At 30.8% G+C, this 20,949-nt stretch overlaps 3 protein-coding genes across 5 annotated transcripts; 2 read left to right on the plus strand and 1 right to left on the minus strand.

Annotated features, from left to right (window-relative positions):
* Positions 1-23: 23 nt before the first annotated feature.
* Positions 24-1,787, plus strand: LOC130449222 (activating signal cointegrator 1 complex subunit 1). Its single transcript, XM_056786905.1, has 5 exons — positions 24-360; positions 417-507; positions 658-1,077; positions 1,176-1,351; positions 1,491-1,787. Exons 1-5 carry the CDS (start codon positions 222-224, stop codon positions 1,724-1,726), a joined length of 1,062 nt encoding a protein of 353 aa, XP_056642883.1. The 5' UTR covers positions 24-221; the 3' UTR covers positions 1,727-1,787.
* A 787-nt stretch (positions 1,788-2,574) lies between these two features.
* LOC130449224 (uncharacterized) lies at positions 2,575-8,080 on the plus strand. 3 transcript variants are annotated; one of them, XM_056786906.1, is made up of 6 exons: positions 2,575-2,829; positions 4,693-4,963; positions 5,243-5,327; positions 5,414-5,579; positions 5,765-6,019; positions 6,673-8,080. In XM_056786906.1, the coding sequence occupies exons 1-6, from the start codon at positions 2,748-2,750 to the stop codon at positions 7,251-7,253; spliced, it is 1,440 nt and encodes a 479-aa protein (XP_056642884.1). In that variant the 5' UTR covers positions 2,575-2,747; the 3' UTR covers positions 7,254-8,080. The 3 variants fall into 3 exon arrangements, with proteins under 3 accessions (XP_056642884.1, XP_056642885.1, XP_056642886.1); XM_056786907.1 differs by lacking the exon at positions 2,575-2,829 and adding an exon at positions 3,082-3,218; XM_056786908.1 differs by lacking the exon at positions 2,575-2,829 and adding an exon at positions 4,077-4,204.
* A 1,574-nt stretch (positions 8,081-9,654) lies between these two features.
* LOC130449225 (elongator complex protein 1) lies at positions 9,655-20,927 on the minus strand. Its single transcript, XM_056786909.1, has 6 exons — positions 20,265-20,927; positions 19,927-20,213; positions 15,708-17,892; positions 15,417-15,651; positions 10,012-10,340; positions 9,655-9,785 (listed from the first exon to the last, which is right to left on the minus strand). The coding sequence occupies exons 1-6, from the start codon at positions 20,791-20,793 to the stop codon at positions 9,718-9,720; spliced, it is 3,633 nt and encodes a 1,210-aa protein (XP_056642887.1). The 5' UTR covers positions 20,794-20,927; the 3' UTR covers positions 9,655-9,717.
* Positions 20,928-20,949: the final 22 nt, after the last annotated feature.

A 20,949-nucleotide genomic window follows, 5' to 3' on the forward strand; every position in this document is an offset into this window, starting at 1 on the left:
ATAAACAATATTATATAGAGGTTATTCTACACTGACAAAAATAGTTTATAAAGTAGTTGTATCTTATATGTTGGTAGCACTGTCCTACTGTCACATACTTTATTATTCATTTTATTGTTTTTTGTTAATCGGGATGTGTTTAAAATTTGTTTTTTCAATAATTTCAATGATTTAGTGAAAAGTTTCGGTAGTCTTGAAAAAATTACTTAATCTATTCATAAATGGAAAAAATGAACGGAATAAGAATGAAAACAATCGGAATCAAAAAACCTATTCGTATGTGGATAGATGGTAAATGCTTCAACATTAAACATTTTAATGGAAAACAAAGGCAAACTGTGAATCCTCATCCATTAACAGGTGATAAAATAACTAAAAAATAACAACCTATAATTATAAACGTTGTTTATATATAGGTACATCGGATTTTGCAAATTATGATATGCATAACATTGATTTTGATACTTTAGAAGACGGAACTTTATACATAAGCTTTGAGTTACCACAGTAAGTTTTATTTTATATTATTATGAGTCAAAGTTTAGTTTAGAGTGTAACAAGAAAAGATTTTGTTTTTCCTAATTTAATATTTTCACAGTTTAAAAAGGGGCCTTACAGTACCTAGTATGTTTTATATTTTTTTGTTCATTATTTTAGGTTATATTACACAAAACTCAAATGTAATGATTTCTTTGATTTGAATTTGTTAAAAAACAAAACCAAAACTACTATATCAGTACCAAGTTATGGTAACAACAGAAAATTGACAATATCAGGAGTTGAGGATAATATAAGAGATGCTTTGATTGAATTACACTCAGTTATAGGTTATATAAGAGATAGATCATTGCCGTTACAATTCACTTCAATTCCTTTAGTAAATGAGGAGATAAGAAGTAATTTTGAAAATTTTAAAAGTGAAATATTGAATGATACGAGTTTACGTGGTGTTGAAGAATCAATTTTTCAGAGTCCTCTTAAACTACATCTTACAATAAACATATTAGTCTTATTGAATGATAGAGAAAAAAATGAGGCCGTTCTGGCTTTGGAGGAATTCAATGAGAATGTCTTGAAGTATGTAACAATTTATCCATATTTGTGGTTATTTCTTTTAACTGGAATATAAGATGAATTTGAATTGTTAAATTAGTGATTTGTCAAACGTTTTTTAGGCCTTTAAAACAAAAAAATGGCGAACTTAAAATTCACGTCGCTGGTATTGATTGTATGAATGGAAACTATAAAAAAGTCGATGTGTTATATGCAAAAGCAAAAATTTATAATGAAACTGAAGAAATTAGTTTACAAGATATTGCAAATCAATTATCAGACCATTTTTACCAAAAAGGTAACTTTAATATTTTCTTCACAGGCTATTGGTTTTCAAATATATTGTTACTACCTGTATTTTTTTTTATTTGCCCCATTTGCAAATTCAACCTGGCGTTTTGTTTAACGAGAAGAATTGTGGATTTTCGTTGTCTTAGGTTTATTGAAACAACACCAGGAACAGATTAAATTACATATGACTTTGATGAATACGAAATACAGGAATTCGAAAAAAAAGTGGGCGAAAAGAATGAATTTTGACGCCACGAAAATAATGGAAAAGTACAAAGATTATGAATTCGGTAAATGCGATTTTAATACTGTACATATTTCTAATATAAGTTCTCTGGGGGAGGATGGATTTTACGAATCTTTGACTAGCGTTGTGATTTAATTTATTTATATTTTTGAATATGTAACATGTTGATGACATGCAATAAACGAGTACAAATTTATTTTTTGTTTTTATTTGTCATAAATTCTGCATAAACAATGAATAAGAATGATTGATATTTATTTTTTGACATTTAGATTTGATCATTTTACCAATACAGAGAAGTAGTTCCAATGTTTGATTAGGTAATTCTTTGAAAAAGAAGAAACATAGATAAAAATATTATACAGAGGCACTTTCTACAAATAGATAAACAATATTGCACAGATAAAAATAATTTATGTGGCTATATGCTAATTGTATCTTATATATCGATAGCCTTGTTCTAATTTCATAAACTTTATTTACGGTTAAATAGTTTCATTATTGAATCTTATATATTATATATTTGTCTGATTCGTTTTCCCTAAAAAATTTATTTTTCTACGTTTGTTGGTAGTAGTTCTAATATTTGAGAGTGTAATTTTTAAAAAAGAAGAAGAATAGATATTTGCTCGCATAGATAAACAATATTGTACAGAGGTACTTTCTACACTGTCAAAAATTTGTTTGTAACTATATACTTGTGGTAATTGTTTTTTTTTTGTGATAATTATTGCTTATAATAATTTAGTGGAAACTTTCAGTAGTATACAAAAGAAACACATTTAAATGACTTTTCAATTCTTTTCATGATTTTAATCGCCATAACTCCAAGAAATATCCGTTGCCATTTTTTTGTCAGAACTGTACGACTTTATTATTTTTTATATGAGTATGTAAATAATGTATTTATTGCCTGTAACTAACTATCTTTGGTTCTTTTTATATTCAATATAAACAATTTTGTTAACGCACGATATATCGTCGACGATTATTTTATTACAAGTTTAATTAAAAAGTAAATATTTTATAGTAATTTGATAAGGAGATGAAAACAAGATTTATCTAATTTTCTCATATTCCTTTAAACCGTATGGATTCGTAGAGTAACTGCGGAAAGTATATAAAATTAAAAATATAAATTGTAGTTAATTTAAAAATGGTTAATGTACTAATGACAAATTCAAATACTATTTCATACTATAATGGACAGAAATACAACTCAATACTTGAGCTCGCTGGTAAGTTTTTGTTGTTATAAAGTCATTTACACTACAGCTAAATCTGAACACGAAAAAAATTCTGATAGTTACTTTTGTAATTGATAAATTAATAAAATAAGCATAATAGTACAATAATACTTAGTAACCTAAATCAAAATAACTTTTTATGTTAAAAAATTTATCATAATCTTGTATAATATAGTGGTAGGCGAATAATAGCTAAATAAGAAGAAGTGTTGACTACGTAATCGATATAAACAAGGCCAATATATTAAATATAAACACAACACAATGACCTATATTTTATTTTAAAAATAAAGAAATAATGTGAAAAAGTGAATCAATAAAGTGTTTTTTTTTGAAATGATTCCAACTAATAGTCGTCACACCAAACTGCGATATTTAAGGTATCCATTTTTCTGTTTAAAACGCTTACTAATTAGACCTGCGATTTTATTAATCTGAGGTTCAGTTAATTTATCTAAATAATATGCATTGCTGTAATTTATCATTTCAAATCTCGTTTTATATAAAAATAAATAAAAAAAACACATTCATATTCAGAAGATTAATGATTTAATCCAAACATTGTATGTAGGTAAATAATATATGTTAATCATTATGGTAAATAATACCAAATTACACTGTTTTTGAAAATTTTGTTTAGAAGCTGCCACTGATTGTATTTTCTTCCACTGTTACGAATATTACAAAAGAAATAATTTATAATCAATTATGGATAACTAGAATTGCATGTATCGAACATTTATAGCAGAGTTAATTGATTGCAACTGATTTAATTATTGTTTTATAGTCGTCAAAACAAATTATTTGCGGAAGTAAGTGATGAAACTATCAATAATCAATAATAAACTATAAAAATTCAGATTATATATCGATAATTGATAATTATGTTTTATAAATAGTTTTATTGGAATTATTTTATTTGTTGAATAAAAAGTGTTTATCAAAACGTTATCAAATGTTGAATATTTACGATGGGTTAACAATTTAAGACAATTGATTAAAAACGTAGATAATTATTTTTTTAATTTTACTGGTACTAATATTACAGTGTAAGTTAGTGCAACTATTAATTATGAGTTGTTATCCCGAAAAAAAAATATATCGAAAGTGCAATAACGCTGTTTTTTTTAGTAATACTCTCGGCTATATGCAATAAATATCTATCAGTTGTAAATTGATAAAAATAATACATATTTGTTCAAATTATTATGACATAATATAAATTTGTTTCGTTAGTTTACCTAATCGTTTTGAAGTTAAGTTTTAATTTCTATTTCAAACAATAGAAATCATTTTTGAATTCTCGTGATTGGATCCAATTTAGGCTTTGTAGGAAGATATAGTGTGTAGTTTTTCAGTGTTGCTTGTAAGTAATATTTTTATTGCAAGAATTATATACTTTGATTGAATGATAAATATATTTATATAACTCGATATAAATGAATAAAAGTGATAATCAAATTATATTTACGATTCAGATTAAGAAACACACTTTTCTCGAATGCTCATTGGAATTGATGTAATTTCCGTTTGTTTATACATGATGCCAAGTCTTGCAGTACATCCAATTATTCATTATAGCATTCATTTCAAAAATTATGTACAATACTATGTTTTTTAATATTCATAATTAACAAAATAAGTGATATTTTATTTCTTAAAATTTATTTAAATCGAACGAGACTCATAAGGCATTTTTTCTCAATATGCGAGAAAATCTGGCAACAACACAAAGTAAATGTAAAATGCACCACAGATCTAAAGCGGTTTGTCGTGACAAACAATGACACGTTCACTTAAAACCTTTTTATTCTTATTAAAACTAAATTTAGATTTTTACGTTTTCTTTTTTAGAAAAAGGAAAAATGCACGGCGCCAAACGTGTATTATTTTTTTGTGTAATGACTGCGATTCTCCCAACAATACTTATAATTATTCCTTTATACCTCAGACATCAAGTTTTCGCTGATGTTATTTACCCTGTAGCAGAATCTGACGTTTTAGTAATTACCGAAGGAGTTTCTTCTATATTTTGCGAATCATTAGGATTAAAAATGAATTCGACTTTTAATGCGTTTCAGTTACCGAACAAACCAAATAAAAGTGAGAAGGTCAAACATATTAGGTAAATATTATAAACATAGATACTTACGTGATTAGCCATAAACAAAGCTGTCAAAAAATGTAGTTTTATCTATGTAAAATTGGTACATTTGAACTACGCGTTTTTGGATCAACTGGACATGATGTTCTTAAAATAATCCGTTTCATATTTATAAAACGGGAGATTAGAAGAAGTTTTTGTATTGGTTAAAGAAATCGAAAAACTATTAGTTATTTTTTTATTCGTATATTCTTATGTCACACAATTTTATGCTATTTTATTAGCAAGTACTTGTTTTAGACTAAAAAAATCGATGTCATTACCTGATGATACATTGGAATATTGGGGATTTTACCTATTGAAAGGATCTAAAGTCAAATTAAAGGTAAAGTTTTTTCCCCTATATACTCCGAATTACTTTTCTTTTTTCATACGAATACTTAAAATCATCAACATTTGTATTTATTTCAGATATGTTCTCGGTATGTCGGCGCTCGAATTTTAGTTGTAAGAGGAGACAAAAATTTGAACACGTGCAATATTATGAAGCAAAACGGAAAATACGGTGCCAAAATGGATGCAGATTCCAATAAAGTGATAGTATCTTATCAAAACGAAAAACCAGCAGATTTTGTAGGTACGTTTTAAAATATAAATTACAAATATACATTTATATATCGAAAAGTGTATATAGAAAACACAGGGACCGGCTTCAAATACTGTAATGTAAAAAATGTATTGTTTAGATAAATATTTATCATCTATTAAGTATTGGAAGTTTGTTTCATAATGTTTTAACCCTCTAGAGAAAGTTTTTTTTAGGTATTATACCAAATAACGATTTAGAAGAAGAATATAATAAAGCGGAAGAAGATATGTCTGACGATAATAACGGATACGGGGATCTGTCGTTAACGAGAGTGAGAAGAAAGAAAAGCAGTCACATGAATCAATATTATGAGGCTCAAGAAAACGACACTTATCAACAAATCGGACGTGTACCAAAATTGAGACATTCCAGAAAGCATTTGAAGGAATGGCAAAAGAAAATTGACAAACTCAGAAGGAATCTAGAAGGTTAGTATGTTCTTAGGTCTCATAAATTCAAGATAATTGTTTTTTTATCTTAATGATTAATTTTTTTAAATGCAATTTTCATAAAAACATAAAATTTGAGCAGTAATTTGATTTTGTCGGTGCTAAGAATTCCAGTTACGTTGGCTGTTTAGTAAGATAAACAAGTGACATGATTTAAAACTATCTAAATATTAAAAACCATTCGTGGTATTAATATATACATTCATTTTAAAAAGAAACTCAAAACTAGGTCCTTAAATTGAAGTTGCAGGACTAAAAAAGCCTTTAAATTTGTTCTGTTTGGAGTAAATACGTGTTCTATTGAATTGACAAGATTCAAAACTATCTTAATATTGAAAAACATTATTTGATACATCTAATTTGAAAAATATGCTAATAAAATTGAAACTACATCTTCAATTTGGTTTTAACGAGTATAAAACAATCTAAATATATTTGTTTTTTGTTGTTTTTTCTAATTTATTTTGACAGAATTGGTATAAAACATTCATAAATCGATTTACATTACCTAAAAAACAATTTTATAACTCTGAATAGTACAGTAAAGTTCTTGACGGTTCCTGATTGTTGTAGGGGTTTTGTAAATTCGCCGTTGGATATAAATAAAGAACAGTAACTAATTTTTTTTGCAGAAAATTCAATCGATCGACAAAAGAGGAGTATATCGGCTTTGGACGCTCACATAAAACACGGAGGTAACGCAATGAACGCGTCCGGTTTGGACGTGGAAGAAAGCGAAATGAGCGTATCGAGTTTCGAAACCGAACTTCTAACTTGTTACGACGGTAAAATTTTATTGTCGCGCAGTTTTCAACCGAGCCGAAATTGTAAAAACATCGAATATTTGGACGAAAGCAATCGGATGATAACCGAACACACGATCGCCTCGGACGGATATTATTATTACATATTTTATTCCGATAACGATATAACTATAAATATGATGCACGCCGTTTTCGATATATATAAAACCACTTACGGTTTCAAAAACGCCACCAGCAGCAAAGAATGCGTGAATAAAACCGTGTGCGAATTTCCAATACATCTGCTTTCGACGGAAATATTCGTAGTGGAAGTGCCTACTAGAGACGGGATCGAACACGAAGAAGACGACATCACCTTATTAACTAGTACCTGTAAACCTAGGATGCAGGTTTACGTTATTTTTCCTATTCTCGTATTGATTTTAATCGTGGTATGCGCGTTTTTGTGAAATTCCATTTCGAAATTAAGAATCGGAATGTTTTCAATTATGAGAATTTATTGGATTACCCTGTATATATAATTTTTATCGGAAGACATCGCATCGCATCATCACCTAACCACCCTCCTCGTTTCATAGGGACAAGAAGAAAAGAAATTTGTATATATACGTCGACTCCTCCCTTATGGTGGTTTTCACTCTTCCTGGATTTATCTGGTACCAACTTATAGCTGAGAAATATAAGTTGCTGGTAAAAACCTGGTAAGAACTGTAAAAATCAATTTTGTGCATTTTCCCAACAATTTTTCTGATTGAAAAAAATGAAAATTGATGGAGTGACTTATGAATTATATTCACTAGGTTATTTGAAATTCCTGAAGGGTAAATTTGAGATAATTTTCAAACACATTGCTGTCAAAAATTAGTAGGAATGTGTTAAAATGTATCTAATTTATTTTGTTTTATTATTAAATATGAAAATATTGAATATTTTTGAACAACTGTTAAAATAATTCAGTTGAATCCATTAATGAAAGTTAATAAACTCTAAGTGATAAAAATATGAGTCTGTGGAGGCTCTTTGCATAAAAAATCATTTTAATTTCAATTTTAAGTATTAATACCAAATATGTGATATTAAATAATTAAATAAAATTGTTAATAATTATTTTTGAAAGAAAAATTTGGCAGAAATCATAGATTTTAAACGGAATCATACTTTTTTATATACTTATTTTATTAAAATAATTAAATATATTTTTATAGTTTCTGTGTTTATCTGTGATTTTAACTGTTGTATATATTTGTTTAGAAATAAAATCGTATTCAAATGAAAATTTGTATTTTTCCATAACTTTCCTTCCTTTTAGTTATAATATAAAATTAAAATCAATAAAAGCCAAAAAAAAAACGTTCAATTTCAAATCATACAAGGTTATAACGCGATTGATAATTTTGATTCAAAATTAGATTAAAGGTACATTAAGGGTTCAAATAAATCGACTACACGCTATTGGCGAAAAATTATTTTATTCCTAAGAACAAAAGTAAATTAGATTGTTAAAAATTACAATTTATATGAATATAATTAACAATTATTAGAGTGATAAACAAATTAATAAACTTGATAATACAATACTTACACGTTACACCACAACAATTAACACTTACTACCACTTACACAATATGTTTCCACGAGTGAAAAACTTATCACTAGCCCCCGAACTACAGAAGGAACATGTTTCAATAATTCATTTAGATTTCCAATCAATTCTCGAAAGTTCACAATGTTTTTAGTAAACAAACCTCAAATTGTTATCAGTAGTTGTTTTGATCCCCCATAACGGAAATATGACGTAAACACAGTATCTGTCAGCCTTTTCCCACGACATTAGACAGCCACCTCGATATTAGTATCTTACAGCAATCGATTATTTTCATCGCCCGTTTCAAATGATATCCAATCAATTGATAAAATATTTAATCGATTTATACCTCTGTATCTTACAGGGTGATTGAACAACCATCTCGTTTTCAGCATCGATTTTTTTTTCACCATTCGATTCAAGTCAACAGTTTTGGTTTATAAAATGCCTATGTATCATACAGGGTGATCACTTTTGTTGGATTTCATATCAACATTTTTTTTCATATTTGATCGACAATTTAGATATATAAAACGCCTCCGTATTATACAGGGTGATAAAACAACGATGTTTTCGAAGTTGAATTTAGTAGCCACTCGATTTTTTCGTTTTGAATATTTCTTCACGCAGTTTTCATCAATAGAATACATTTGTATTATACAGGGTGATAATGTAATAAGTTTTTTTAAATTGCACTTCGCTGGATCTTACACCAGTCGACTTTTAACATACGGGGTGCGAATAAAACGTTGTTTTATTCGCGGTCCCTTCATAAAATGGCCCTGTATTATACAGGGTGATAATACAATGAAGTTTTTTAAAATGCAGTTCCTTTTGGTTCCCTGGATCTTACACCAATCGACTTTTAACATACAGGGTGTGAATAAAACATTGTTTTATTCGCGGTCCCTTCATAAAATGGCTCTGTATTATACAGGGTGATAATACAAAGAAGTTTTTTTTAAATGCAGTTCCTTTTGGTTCCCTGGATCTTACACCAGTCGACTTTTAACATACAGGGTGTGAATAAAACATTGTTTTATTCGCGGTCCCTTCATAAAATGGCTCTGAAGTATACAGGGTGATAATATAAAACGGAAATTTCAGTCGAAATTGAATCTAGTAGTCACCTCGTTCCGTGGATCTTACACCAATCGATTTTTAGCATACAGGGTGATAATATCGAATCGCTTTTGAAGAAAAATGTTCTAAGTTTTTCTAGCGCCCCCTCCGTCGAGATTAAATCCAAATATCAATACAAAAACTTGTTAAATATAAATAGAAATTTATTTTCTCTTGATTTACGTACGTATAAATAAAATAAAAAATTATAAAAATAATTCCAGCCTCCAAGATTTAAGTTGTGACGTTTGGGGGGGAGAACGGAATTCTGGATCTGTAAAAGGGGACGAAAAAAAAAAAAAGAAAATTTTTTAGTATAATCAAAAACAGACACCGATAATTAATTCAAAATGATATAAATTTCGATTTGGAATAATCGTAATTCGTTTAATACAATAAAATCAACACAATTCGGTTATTTTCCGTAATAAAAAAAAAGTTTCGCTTCAATTTTGACGCGTAAAGAAAAAAATTAAATGACGCGAGTGTTCGGTACTTACCCAAATCTTGTTTGTTTTGTATAATTGCGGAAACTACGACGTCGGTCGATTCGTCTTCTTTAACAAACACCTCGGGCCAAATTTTGGGGATCTTCTCGACAATCTTATCTTGCAATTCGCATAAATTCTTGTGTAACCGAGTAGTTAATTCGACGTCGTATCCGTATCCCGCCAAACACAATTCTTTAACTTCCTCGCCGAGATTCATAATTTCCCCGTACAATATGTGCAAAGTTCTAATTAGAGCTATATCTTCGTAAAAACCTCCCTCTTTGAGATCGATTTTTTTCCTTTCTTCTTTTCGACGATTTCTCGACGATAACGAGGTTCTATTGGTGTTTTAAAGCGTCAAATCGATATTTAGTTTTGATTTACACTGTATTATAAATTGAACAAAACGCTGATCACTCTGTATACTATTTCGTGTCGTTTCGATAAAATTCGATTTTCTTAAAACGAAATGCGACAAGTGACAAGTGACAGCGTTTTGACAAGCAATGTATTACGAATTAAAATAAACTTCATTTAAATGGACATGAAATTTTTTTTTTTGAAAATACAATTTGGGACGATAGTATGAAATATTAGTGTCGGTTAACCCTGTAAAATGTAGAAATCTACTACCCGTTTTGTAATGCAAACATCCCCTATCAGAAAATAAAAAAGATAACATATATATCTCGTTATTTTCATAACGTATATATATATATATATATATATATATATATATATATATATATACGTTAGTTTTGAACAACACTGTATTAAGAATGAAATTAATACAGTGTGAGACGACACTAGGGACAGATATTAGTTTAGGTTAGCACTGTATAAATCGATTAGGACGAATATTGGTACTAAAATTAATCCATTTTCAAATATTTCGAAAAAATTTGCATATTTTATTATTATTTTTTTTTGAAAATAATAATTGTGTGAAACGAAAAAGTTGTGGTAAACACTGTGTTATCTAAAATGGAAAATAAATTTAATTTGAACGTGCATAAAGACGAAAGATAGTTGCATATTTACGAAATTTTGAAAAATTCATATATTTGGCAATTTTCATTTGTACGTACAGTGTGAGACGATATTAGGAATCATAATAGTTTTGCAGTAATTTTTATAAACACTGTATTACGAATTAAAATTGATTTAAATGAAGGTAAAAGGTTGTTTCATATTTACAAAACTTGAAAAAAATGATACTATAGGTTATTTTTTTTTTAAATATAGTGTGAGACGATACTAGGGATGGATATTAGTTTTGGTTTACATTGTGTAAATTGATTAAAACGAATATATGCACTATAATTGATTAAATTTCGAAAACTTTGATAAAACATATTTTGTTATTTTTTTTTTGAATAAAAAACACGATAAAAAACAGTAGTTGTGGTAAACACTGTATTATGAATTAAAAACAAAAAATAAACTAAATTTATGCGAACATGGTGCTAAAATATTGTCAAATGTACAATAAATTTGGAAAAATTTATATATTTTTCTATTTTTCATTGATAATACAGTGTGAAACTATATTAGGGATCGATATTAGTTTTCGTTAACACGATGTAAATTGATTAAAACGAATATAGGTGCTAGAATTGATGAATTTTTGACAAATATTGAAGGAAATTGACATATTTTGAAGGTTTTTTGGAAAAATACAGGGTGAAACGAAAGTAGTTTTGGTTAATACCGCATTAAGATTTGATATAAGCGATAAATTTAATTTAAAATCGTCAAATTGTTCCATATTCGAAAGTTTTCGAAAAAAACGATATAATAGGTTATGTTTCTTTGATAATACAGTGCGAAACGACATTAGGGATCGATATTAGTTTTCGTTAACACGATGTAAATTGATTAAAACGAATATAGGTGCTAAAATTGATGAATTTTTGACAAATATTGAAGGAAATTGACATATTTTGAAGGTTTTTTGGAAAAATACAGGGTGAAACGAAAGTAGTTTTGGTTAATACCGTATTAAGATTTGATATAAGCGATAAATTTAATTTAAAATCGTCAAATTGTTCCATATTCGAAAGTTTTCGAAAAAAACGATATAATAGGTTATGTTTCTTTGATAATACAGTGTGAAACTATATTAGGGATCGAATTAGTTTTCGTTAACACGATGTAAATTGATTAAAACGAATATAGGTGCTAAAATTGATGAATTTTTGACAAATATTGAAGGAAATTGACATATTTTGAAGGTTTTTTGGAAAAATACAGGGTGAAACGAAAGTAGTTTTGGTTAATACCGTATTAAGATTTGATATAAGCGATAAATTTAATTTAAAATCGTCAAATTGTTCCATATTCGAAAGTTTTCGAAAAAAACGATATAATAGGTTATGTTTCTTTGATAATACAGTGTGAAACTATATTAGGGATCGAATTAGTTTTCGTTAACACGATGTAAATTGATTAAAACGAATATAGGTGCTAAAATTGATGAATTTTTGACAAATATTGAAGGAAATTGACATATTTTGAAGGTTTTTTGGAAAAATACAGGGTGAAACGAAAGTAGTTTTGGTTAATACCGTATTAAGATTTGATATAAGCGATAAATTTAATTTAAAATCGTCAAATTGTTCCATATTCGAAAGTTTTCGAAAAAAACGATATAATAGGTTATGTTTCTTTGATAATACAGTGCGAAACGACATTAGGGATCGATATTAGTTTTCGTTAACACGATGTAAATTGATTAAAACGAATATAGGTGCCAAAATTGATGAATTTCTGACAAATATTGAAGGAAATCGACATTTTTTAAAGTTTTTTTGGAAAAATACAGGGTGAAACGACAGTAGTTTTGGTTAATACCGTATTAAGATTTGATATAAGCGATAAATTTAATTTAAAATCGTCAAATTGTTCCATATTCGAAAGTTTTCGAAAAAAACGATATAATAGGTTATGTTTCTTTGATAATACAGTGCGAAACGACATTAGGGATCGATATTAGTTTTCGTTAACACGATGTAAATTGATTAAAACGAATATAGGTGCTAAAATTGATGAATTTTTGACAAATATTGAAGGAAATTGACATATTTTGAAGGTTTTTTGGAAAAATACAGGGTGAAACGAAAGTAGTTTTGGTTAATACCGTATTAAGATTTGATATAAGCGATAAATTTAATTTAAAATCGTCAAATTGTTCCATATTCGAAAGTTTTCGAAAAAAACGATATAATAGGTTATGTTTCTTTGATAATACAGTGTGAAACTATATTAGGGATCGAATTAGTTTTCGTTAACACGATGTAAATTGATTAAAACGAATATAGGTGCTAAAATTGATGAATTTTTGACAAATATTGAAGGAAATTGACATATTTTGAAGGTTTTTTGGAAAAATACAGGGTGAAACGAAAGTAGTTTTGGTTAATACCGTATTAAGATTTGATATAAGCGATAAATTTAATTTAAAATCGTCAAATTGTTCCATATTCGAAAGTTTTCGAAAAAAACGATATAATAGGTTATGTTTCTTTGATAATACAGTGCGAAACGACATTAGGGATCGATATTAGTTTTCGTTAACACGATGTAAATTGATTAAAACGAATATAGGTGCTAAAATTGATGAATTTTTGACAAATATTGAAGGAAATTGACATATTTTGAAGGTTTTTTGGAAAAATACAGGGTGAAACGAAAGTAGTTTTGGTTAATACCGTATTAAGATTTGATATAAGCGATAAATTTAATTTAAAATCGTCAAATTGTTCCATATTCGAAAGTTTTCGAAAAAAACGATATAATAGGTTATGTTTCTTTGATAATACAGTGTGAAACTATATTAGGGATCGAATTAGTTTTCGTTAACACGATGTAAATTGATTAAAACGAATATAGGTGCTAAAATTGATGAATTTTTGACAAATATTGAAGGAAATTGACATATTTTGAAGGTTTTTTGGAAAAATACAGGGTGAAACGAAAGTAGTTTTGGTTAATACCGTATTAAGATTTGATATAAGCGATAAATTTAATTTAAAATCGTCAAATTGTTCCATATTCGAAAGTTTTCGAAAAAAACGATATAATAGGTTATGTTTCTTTGATAATACAGTGTGAAACTATATTAGGGATCGAATTAGTTTTCGTTAACACGATGTAAATTGATTAAAACGAATATAGGTGCTAAAATTGATGAATTTTTGACAAATATTGAAGGAAATTGACATATTTTGAAGGTTTTTTGGAAAAATACAGGGTGAAACGAAAGTAGTTTTGGTTAATACCGTATTAAGATTTGATATAAGCGATAAATTTAATTTAAAATCGTCAAATTGTTCCATATTCGAAAGTTTTCGAAAAAAACGATATAATAGGTTATGTTTCTTTGATAATACAGTGTGAAACTATATTAGGGATCGAATTAGTTTTCGTTAACACGATGTAAATTGATTAAAACGAATATAGGTGCTAAAATTGATGAATTTTTGACAAATATTGAAGGAAATTGACATATTTTGAAGGTTTTTTGGAAAAATACAGGGTGAAACGAAAGTAGTTTTGGTTAATACCGTATTAAGATTTGATATAACCGATAAATTTAATTTAAAATCGTCAAATTGTTCCATATTCGAAAGTTTTCGAAAAAAACGATATAATAGGTTATGTTTCTTTGATAATACAGTGCGAAACGACATTAGGGATCGATATTAGTTTTCGTTAACACGATGTAAATTGATTAAAACGAATATAGGTGCTAAAATTGATGAATTTTTGACAAATATTGAAGGAAATTGACATATTTTGAAGGTTTTTTGGAAAAATACAGGGTGAAACGAAAGTAGTTTTGGTTAATACCGTATTAAGATTTGATATAACCGATAAATTTAATTTAAAATCGTCAAATTGTTCCATATTCGAAAGTTTTCGTAAAAAACGATATAATAGGTTATGTTTCTTTGATAATACAGTGCGAAACGACATTAGGGATCGATATTAGTTTCCGTTAACACGATGTAAATTTGATTAAAACTACTATAGGTACTGAAATTAATCCAATATCACTATTTTTGTAAAAAAATCAACATATTTCGGTATTTTTTTTTTAGAAAAAAGTCTGTATAAAACGACATTAATCGTAATTAACTCAATTTAAACGTACCAAGATTATTACGTATCCAAAAAATTTTCATAAAAAAAAAACCGATATATTTAATCATATTAATTTGAAAATACAGCGCGAGACGAAAAAATTCGTATTTTTTTTGCTAAAACGACAGTAAGTTCCGTTAAAACCGTACCATAATTCGAAACCAAAAACATACAAGTTTGCACCGAAACTACGAAATACCAAAAAAAAAAAATTTTTTTTTTTCAAAATACAGCGCGAGACGACACTAACGATAAAATATTTTACGTACCCTCTAGATCTGGAAGTGGATCTTGAATTCGAAGACGATATCAAACTCGACGTATCCGAATAGAGATCGTCCTGATCGTCGTATATACCCAAAGAGGCTTTTTGAAATTTCGAAATTCTCTCTTCCCTCACAATTTCCAATCGCGCCGTAAATTTATCGACCAGATCGGAATAATTATCGATTTTTTCCAACATCGTCGACATATATTCAAGTAGTTTCGGTATTATTTGCGTTCCTAAAAACGAATAATCGCGTAACGAAAAAAAATCGATATAAAAACAATTTTTTTACCTATAAAATGATATTCTCGATAAGTTTCAGCCAAACAAATCGATTTTCTGAAATGGTTCTGTTCGAATAACACGTTCACGGCCGTCTTATAATCCTTTATATAAGTTTCTAACAATATAACGGCGTCGTCAGTTCTGCGTACTTTAACCAAATCCTCGGCCAATTCCTTCAACAATTTAACCTCATCCTCGGTATTGTAATTCAATTTTTTAATAAGACTAACAACTTCCCGCCATTCCAATCCTCTTTTATATTCCATCAAAGCCTCCCCGTACAATTTGGCCCGTTTCAAAATCATCCCCGCTTCGTTGTACCTCCTCGCCACCGATAAAGTTTTGGCGTACAAAACTGTCACCAATTTGAAATGTTTATGGTAATTTTCGATACTCAAATAAGCAACGTCTTCCAAATGATTTCTAACTATGAAATTCGTTATCGATTCCTCGTCGGCTATCGGGTATCTCAACAGATATTTAACGGCCCCGCTGAGGTTTCTACCGCGCACGCTCATCTTAAACTTCCTCTCCATAACGTCCATATCTCTCAGATAATTTATTTCCGGTTCGTATACTTTCGGATCTTCCATACTGTTCCGGTAAACCAACGACAAAAAATCGATGTCGAATAAATTGTAGGCGGCGTTTTCGACGTCTTTAAAATATTCTTGCAACAACAGCTGTTTCAATATTTTGCTACAAATCGATTCGTTTTCGATCCTATCGATATTGTATATATCTTTAATCGATTTCAAAGCGGATTTTAACGAAACGTGTTTCTGTTGTATGGCCACTATACTCGATAAATTTTTAACGCAATCGGTAGATACGAGATAATTCAATAAGTCTTCTATAATCGATCGTTTGTCGTAATTCAATTTGGGCGTTAAAAACGGCGAATAATTTTGATAAAACGTCTTAAAACAATTTTCGTTCACGTTAAATTCCGTCACTATATTCATTAATATTATATTGTTTTTCGCAGCTCTGACGAAATCTTCGATACGATCGCGGAATCGATCGGGGTTTAAATCGATTAGTACGTTCGAATTGACTTTCTCGATTCTGAGTACGTGCAATACGTCGGACCATTTGTTTTCCTTCAACATATTTTCGATAACGTCGATCGTTATCATTTTGCAACTTATAGTTTCTAGGTTACCCCGGGGCATTTGTAATATTATTTGAGGGGACGTCAGGTCGGTGCAAGTTAAGATCGCGCCCCCCCGTTCGATTTCCCTGTTGAATAGGGTATTTAAGTTGATGTCGTTGGTGTATATGGCGTAATCTTGTAAACGTATGCAGTATAATTTCGAATTCGAATGCGTCAGGATCAAGTAATTGTTGAACACGTACACCGACGTTATACCGGAACACACCAAGTTATCGTTGACGTACAAATCTCGATTCGACGACAAGGCGAATTCGAACGTCAAATCTTGTATTAAATGTTTGGTTATGTATATGTAGCGACTGTTGTAATCCAATTTTTTATACGGTAAAATTAGGTTGGTATCGCTGTACGGTAAATAGAGATGGGCGCTGGGATTTTCCGTTTTTATCGTAACCGTTATTTCTTTATCGACGTTATTAATCGTTTTGTTAACATCGTTGCTATGTAATATTATTTCTAATCGATTTTCGTGCCAATTTAACGATTGGAAATTGATTAAATCGAATTCGTAATCTTTTACGCGAAATATCTCGTCGATTTTTTCGTCTTGTATGTATAAAATTTTGATATAAAAATAGGAATCGACGGCGACGCAAATATTTCTTATCGGGTGAAACGTTATCCTGTTTACGGGGGTATCGTTTTCGAAATTGAGATAATAATACGGCGGCGGTAGGATTTTTTTATTAAACAAACTGAAATTGATGTTTTTTCCGTCGACGACGGCCACAATTGCGGTATTCGGACTTCTGTTGATTACGAATCGAAAATAACGATTTTCGATGTAACGCGACGTGTATACTATTAAAGTGCACGTCGTAAATAAAATTTCTTGTTGATTCGACCATTGGAAATTGTGTAAACGTGTTTTTGGCGGGTAATAAAGTTGTTGTTTCAAAAACCATCTACCGTTCGAGTACAAATAGATGTTTATAAAACTGTTTTCTACTTTATCTATGAACGAAACAGTCAATATATTCATTTGAGGATGATAAAGTAACTTTTTTACCGCGCCCTGTAATAAATAATACGAAATTATTAATTTATTTATTACCAAATGTTAAATACATACGAGGACGGACCAAATGCGATCGAGACAAACGCAATGCTTCGAGAAAATGTCGAATTTAGACGATTTCCGAACCGAATCGTTCGACGCGCGCCAGTAATTCTTGAAATCGGGCTCTGTTGACGACGCGCCGCGTTCTCGACGACCGGTAACCGTGAAATGCGGAGCCGGTGGCGCGAGTAAACGCGTTTTCAACTTCGCGCTTCGAGAAAATGTCGAATTTCGACGATTTTCGAACCGAATCGTTCGACGCGCGCCAGTAATTCTTGAAATCGGGCTCTGTTGACGACGCGCCGCGTTCTCGACGACCGGTAACCGTGAAATGCGGAGCCGGTGGCGCGAGTAAACGCGTTTTCAACTTCGCGCTTCGAGAAAATGTCGAATTTCGACGATTTCCGAACCGAATCGTTCGACGCGCGCCAGTAATTCTTGAAATCGGGCTCTGTTGACGACGCGCCGCGTTCTCGACGACCGGTAACCGTGAAATGCGGAGCCGGTGACGCGAGTGAACGCGTTTTCAACTTCGCGCTTCGAGAAAATGTCGAATTTCGACGATTTCCGAATCGAATCGTTCGACGCGCGCCAGTAATTCTTGAAATCGGGCTCTGTTGACGACGCGCCGCGTTCTCGACGACCGGTAACCGTGAAATGCGGAGCCGGTGACGCGAGTGAACGCGTTTTCAACTTCGCGCTTCGAGAAAATGTCGAATTTCGACGATTTCCGAATCGAATCGTTCGACGCGCGCCAGTAATTCTTGAAATCGGGCTCTGTTGACGACGCGCCGCGTTCTCGACGACCGGTATCCGTGAAATGCGGAGCCGGTGGCGCGAAAACGCGTTTTCAACTTCGCGCTTCGAGAAAATGTCGAATTTAGACGATTTCCGAACCGAATCGTTCGACGCGCGCCAGAAATTCTTGAAATCGGGCTCTGTTGACGACGCGCCGCGTTCTCGACGACCGGTATCCGTGAAATGCGGAACCGGCGGCGCTGGCGTCGATCAACTTCGAATTTCCGATCGTGTTTCGCGACGAATACCGAAAAGCTTGTACTATCCGGCGTTGATGATGATTTTTCGATCGCTCGAAACGATTTTCCAGCCGAACCGAACCAGAATCCTCAAGAAGAAGAATTAAACTTTCCCGGAGGGTTTGTACGGGCGTTACGCGCGAGTCGATAGTTTTTTTAGGGTCAAATGTATCTGGAAATACTCGAATCAAATCGCGACGATCCAATATTCAGTTTGGAGAATGGATAGGCAGACGAAGATTCCTTAAGTGGCCGGCTCGGTGAAATGAACTGACACCCTGTGATTTTTTTTCCTTTTCCTTACGGTATTTCTTCTTCTTGTTGTTGGTACATTACTCCCAGAATAATTTTATCTATGGATCTGGTTGTTTTCGCTTCGAACGACGTTTGTAGTATAGTTTCGCGTTAAAAAACTTCCAATCGGATGGATTTTTGAAGTTTGGGAACCAATTGCGTGTTTTTGCCGGTTCGCGCCGTTAGTTCGTATCATTTTCGACTATTTCGCGGTCATTTTCGGCCTATTCGATTACAGTGAACGTACTCGGGTATTCAATACCGGTTTAATTTTGTAAATTAATGCCTTTTTACATCGGAAAACTAATGAAAACACGTCGCGCTACGGTGATCGGTACTTAACGTTCACTCACGGTGTTTTTCTCGATTATATTCGAACCCCCCTCGTAAATATAATGAACACACTGTTTATTATTACCACTACCAGGAGTCACAATCACACTGAAACACGTTTCGATAACCAAGTTGGCATCTTCAGAGAGTTCGTCTTCTCTGAAGATGATAACTTGGTTATAGAAACGCGCTTCAGTGTGATTGTGTATGTTGGTACAGTAGTAATACTGAACAGTGTGTTTAGAACAGTTCAAATTCTGACCCAAATTACTATATTGTTCCAATTCTAGCTGTTTGTTTTTGTAAGCGTATTAATTTTAGTTACCTTAATGTCTGGCATGTCATATTCGGCTTTAACTTTACAATTTTTTTCAAATATCACTAATTTGATGTTTTCTTCATTTTTTGCGATACAAGCAATGCATTGTCCTTTTCCCATAAAAGCCACGACGTCTTGTAGGTTCGTATATGGTTCAGATTGATTCAATGCGTTCAAATCGGCGTCAAATACTTTAATATTACGTTGATTGTTTGAAAAATAATTTACAACAAATAATTCCCCGTTACCTCTCCATGAAATTTTAGGCGGACCCGTAGGAGCCTTTTGAACGTCTACAATAATTAAAATCTTAATGGTATATATAAAAAAATCGTTATAGTTACCTTTTTGTGTTACAACGTTTTTTTTCATTTTTTTCGGTCCTTGGAATTGTGTGTAAATTGAACCCCATCCCGAGAGAATAGGAACGGGAACGTTCGCACCTAGATACGATTTATTTTGAAATTCGATAGAGTATTTGGAGCAAACATAAGAAGTTATTTCATAATTTTTATGTATGACAATGAGGAGCGTTTCTAAAGGATTCCAACATATTTCAACGATTGGATTTTCTACAGATAAAGTAAACAATTTAGTTTTGTTTTCGATATCATATAGAATGAGGTCATTTTCGGTTGCCAAAAAAACGATATTAAATATCGATAGATATTTAACGTATATCACTTTATCGGTTACGTCTATATTGTAATTTTGTATTATATTATCGTCGATATTTCCTTCTTGGTATATAGTTAAATTGTTGTTGTGTACTTGACAAACAACATCGTCTGAATAATCAAAATATATTTCTGTAGTTGGCTTATGTAATTCAATTTCTGTCAAATGACAATAAAGTTCTTCGATGTTTTCCATAATTAATGATTCATTTCGATATTACAACTATCCAATCAGTACGTTAGACCATATGAATTTAATTTATTTGTATACTCTTTTCAGATCTTTATAAATAACGTGCAAGATGATGTAAAGACATAACCTCAAATGTCAATTCCACCAACGTGTTCTTCG

Source organism: Diorhabda sublineata, chromosome 10 (genome assembly GCF_026230105.1).
Source record: "Diorhabda sublineata isolate icDioSubl1.1 chromosome 10, icDioSubl1.1, whole genome shotgun sequence".
Taxonomy (NCBI): Eukaryota; Metazoa; Arthropoda; class Insecta; order Coleoptera; family Chrysomelidae; genus Diorhabda; species Diorhabda sublineata.

Coding starts and splice junctions, on each gene's coding strand:
- LOC130449225 (XM_056786909.1), bottom strand. CDS start 20,793: ATGGAAAACATCGAAGAACTTTATTGTCATTTGACAGAAATTGAATTA. Junction 17,893..19,926: donor ATGACATGCCAGACATTAAG/GTAACTAAAATT, acceptor TATTTATTACAG/GGCGCGGTAAAAAAGTTACT. Junction 9,786..10,011: donor ACAAAACAAACAAGATTTGG/GTAAGTACCGAA, acceptor CCCCTTTTACAG/ATCCAGAATTCCGTTCTCCC.
- LOC130449224 (XM_056786906.1), top strand. CDS start 2,748: ATGGTTAATGTACTAATGACAAATTCAAATACTATTTCATACTATAAT. Junction 4,964..5,242: donor GAGAAGGTCAAACATATTAG/GTAAATATTATA, acceptor TACTTGTTTTAG/ACTAAAAAAATCGATGTCAT. Junction 5,328..5,413: donor GATCTAAAGTCAAATTAAAG/GTAAAGTTTTTT, acceptor TATTTATTTCAG/ATATGTTCTCGGTATGTCGG.
- LOC130449222 (XM_056786905.1), top strand. CDS start 222: ATGGAAAAAATGAACGGAATAAGAATGAAAACAATCGGAATCAAAAAA. Junction 361..416: donor GAATCCTCATCCATTAACAG/GTGATAAAATAA, acceptor GTTTATATATAG/GTACATCGGATTTTGCAAAT. Junction 508..657: donor ATAAGCTTTGAGTTACCACA/GTAAGTTTTATT, acceptor TCATTATTTTAG/GTTATATTACACAAAACTCA.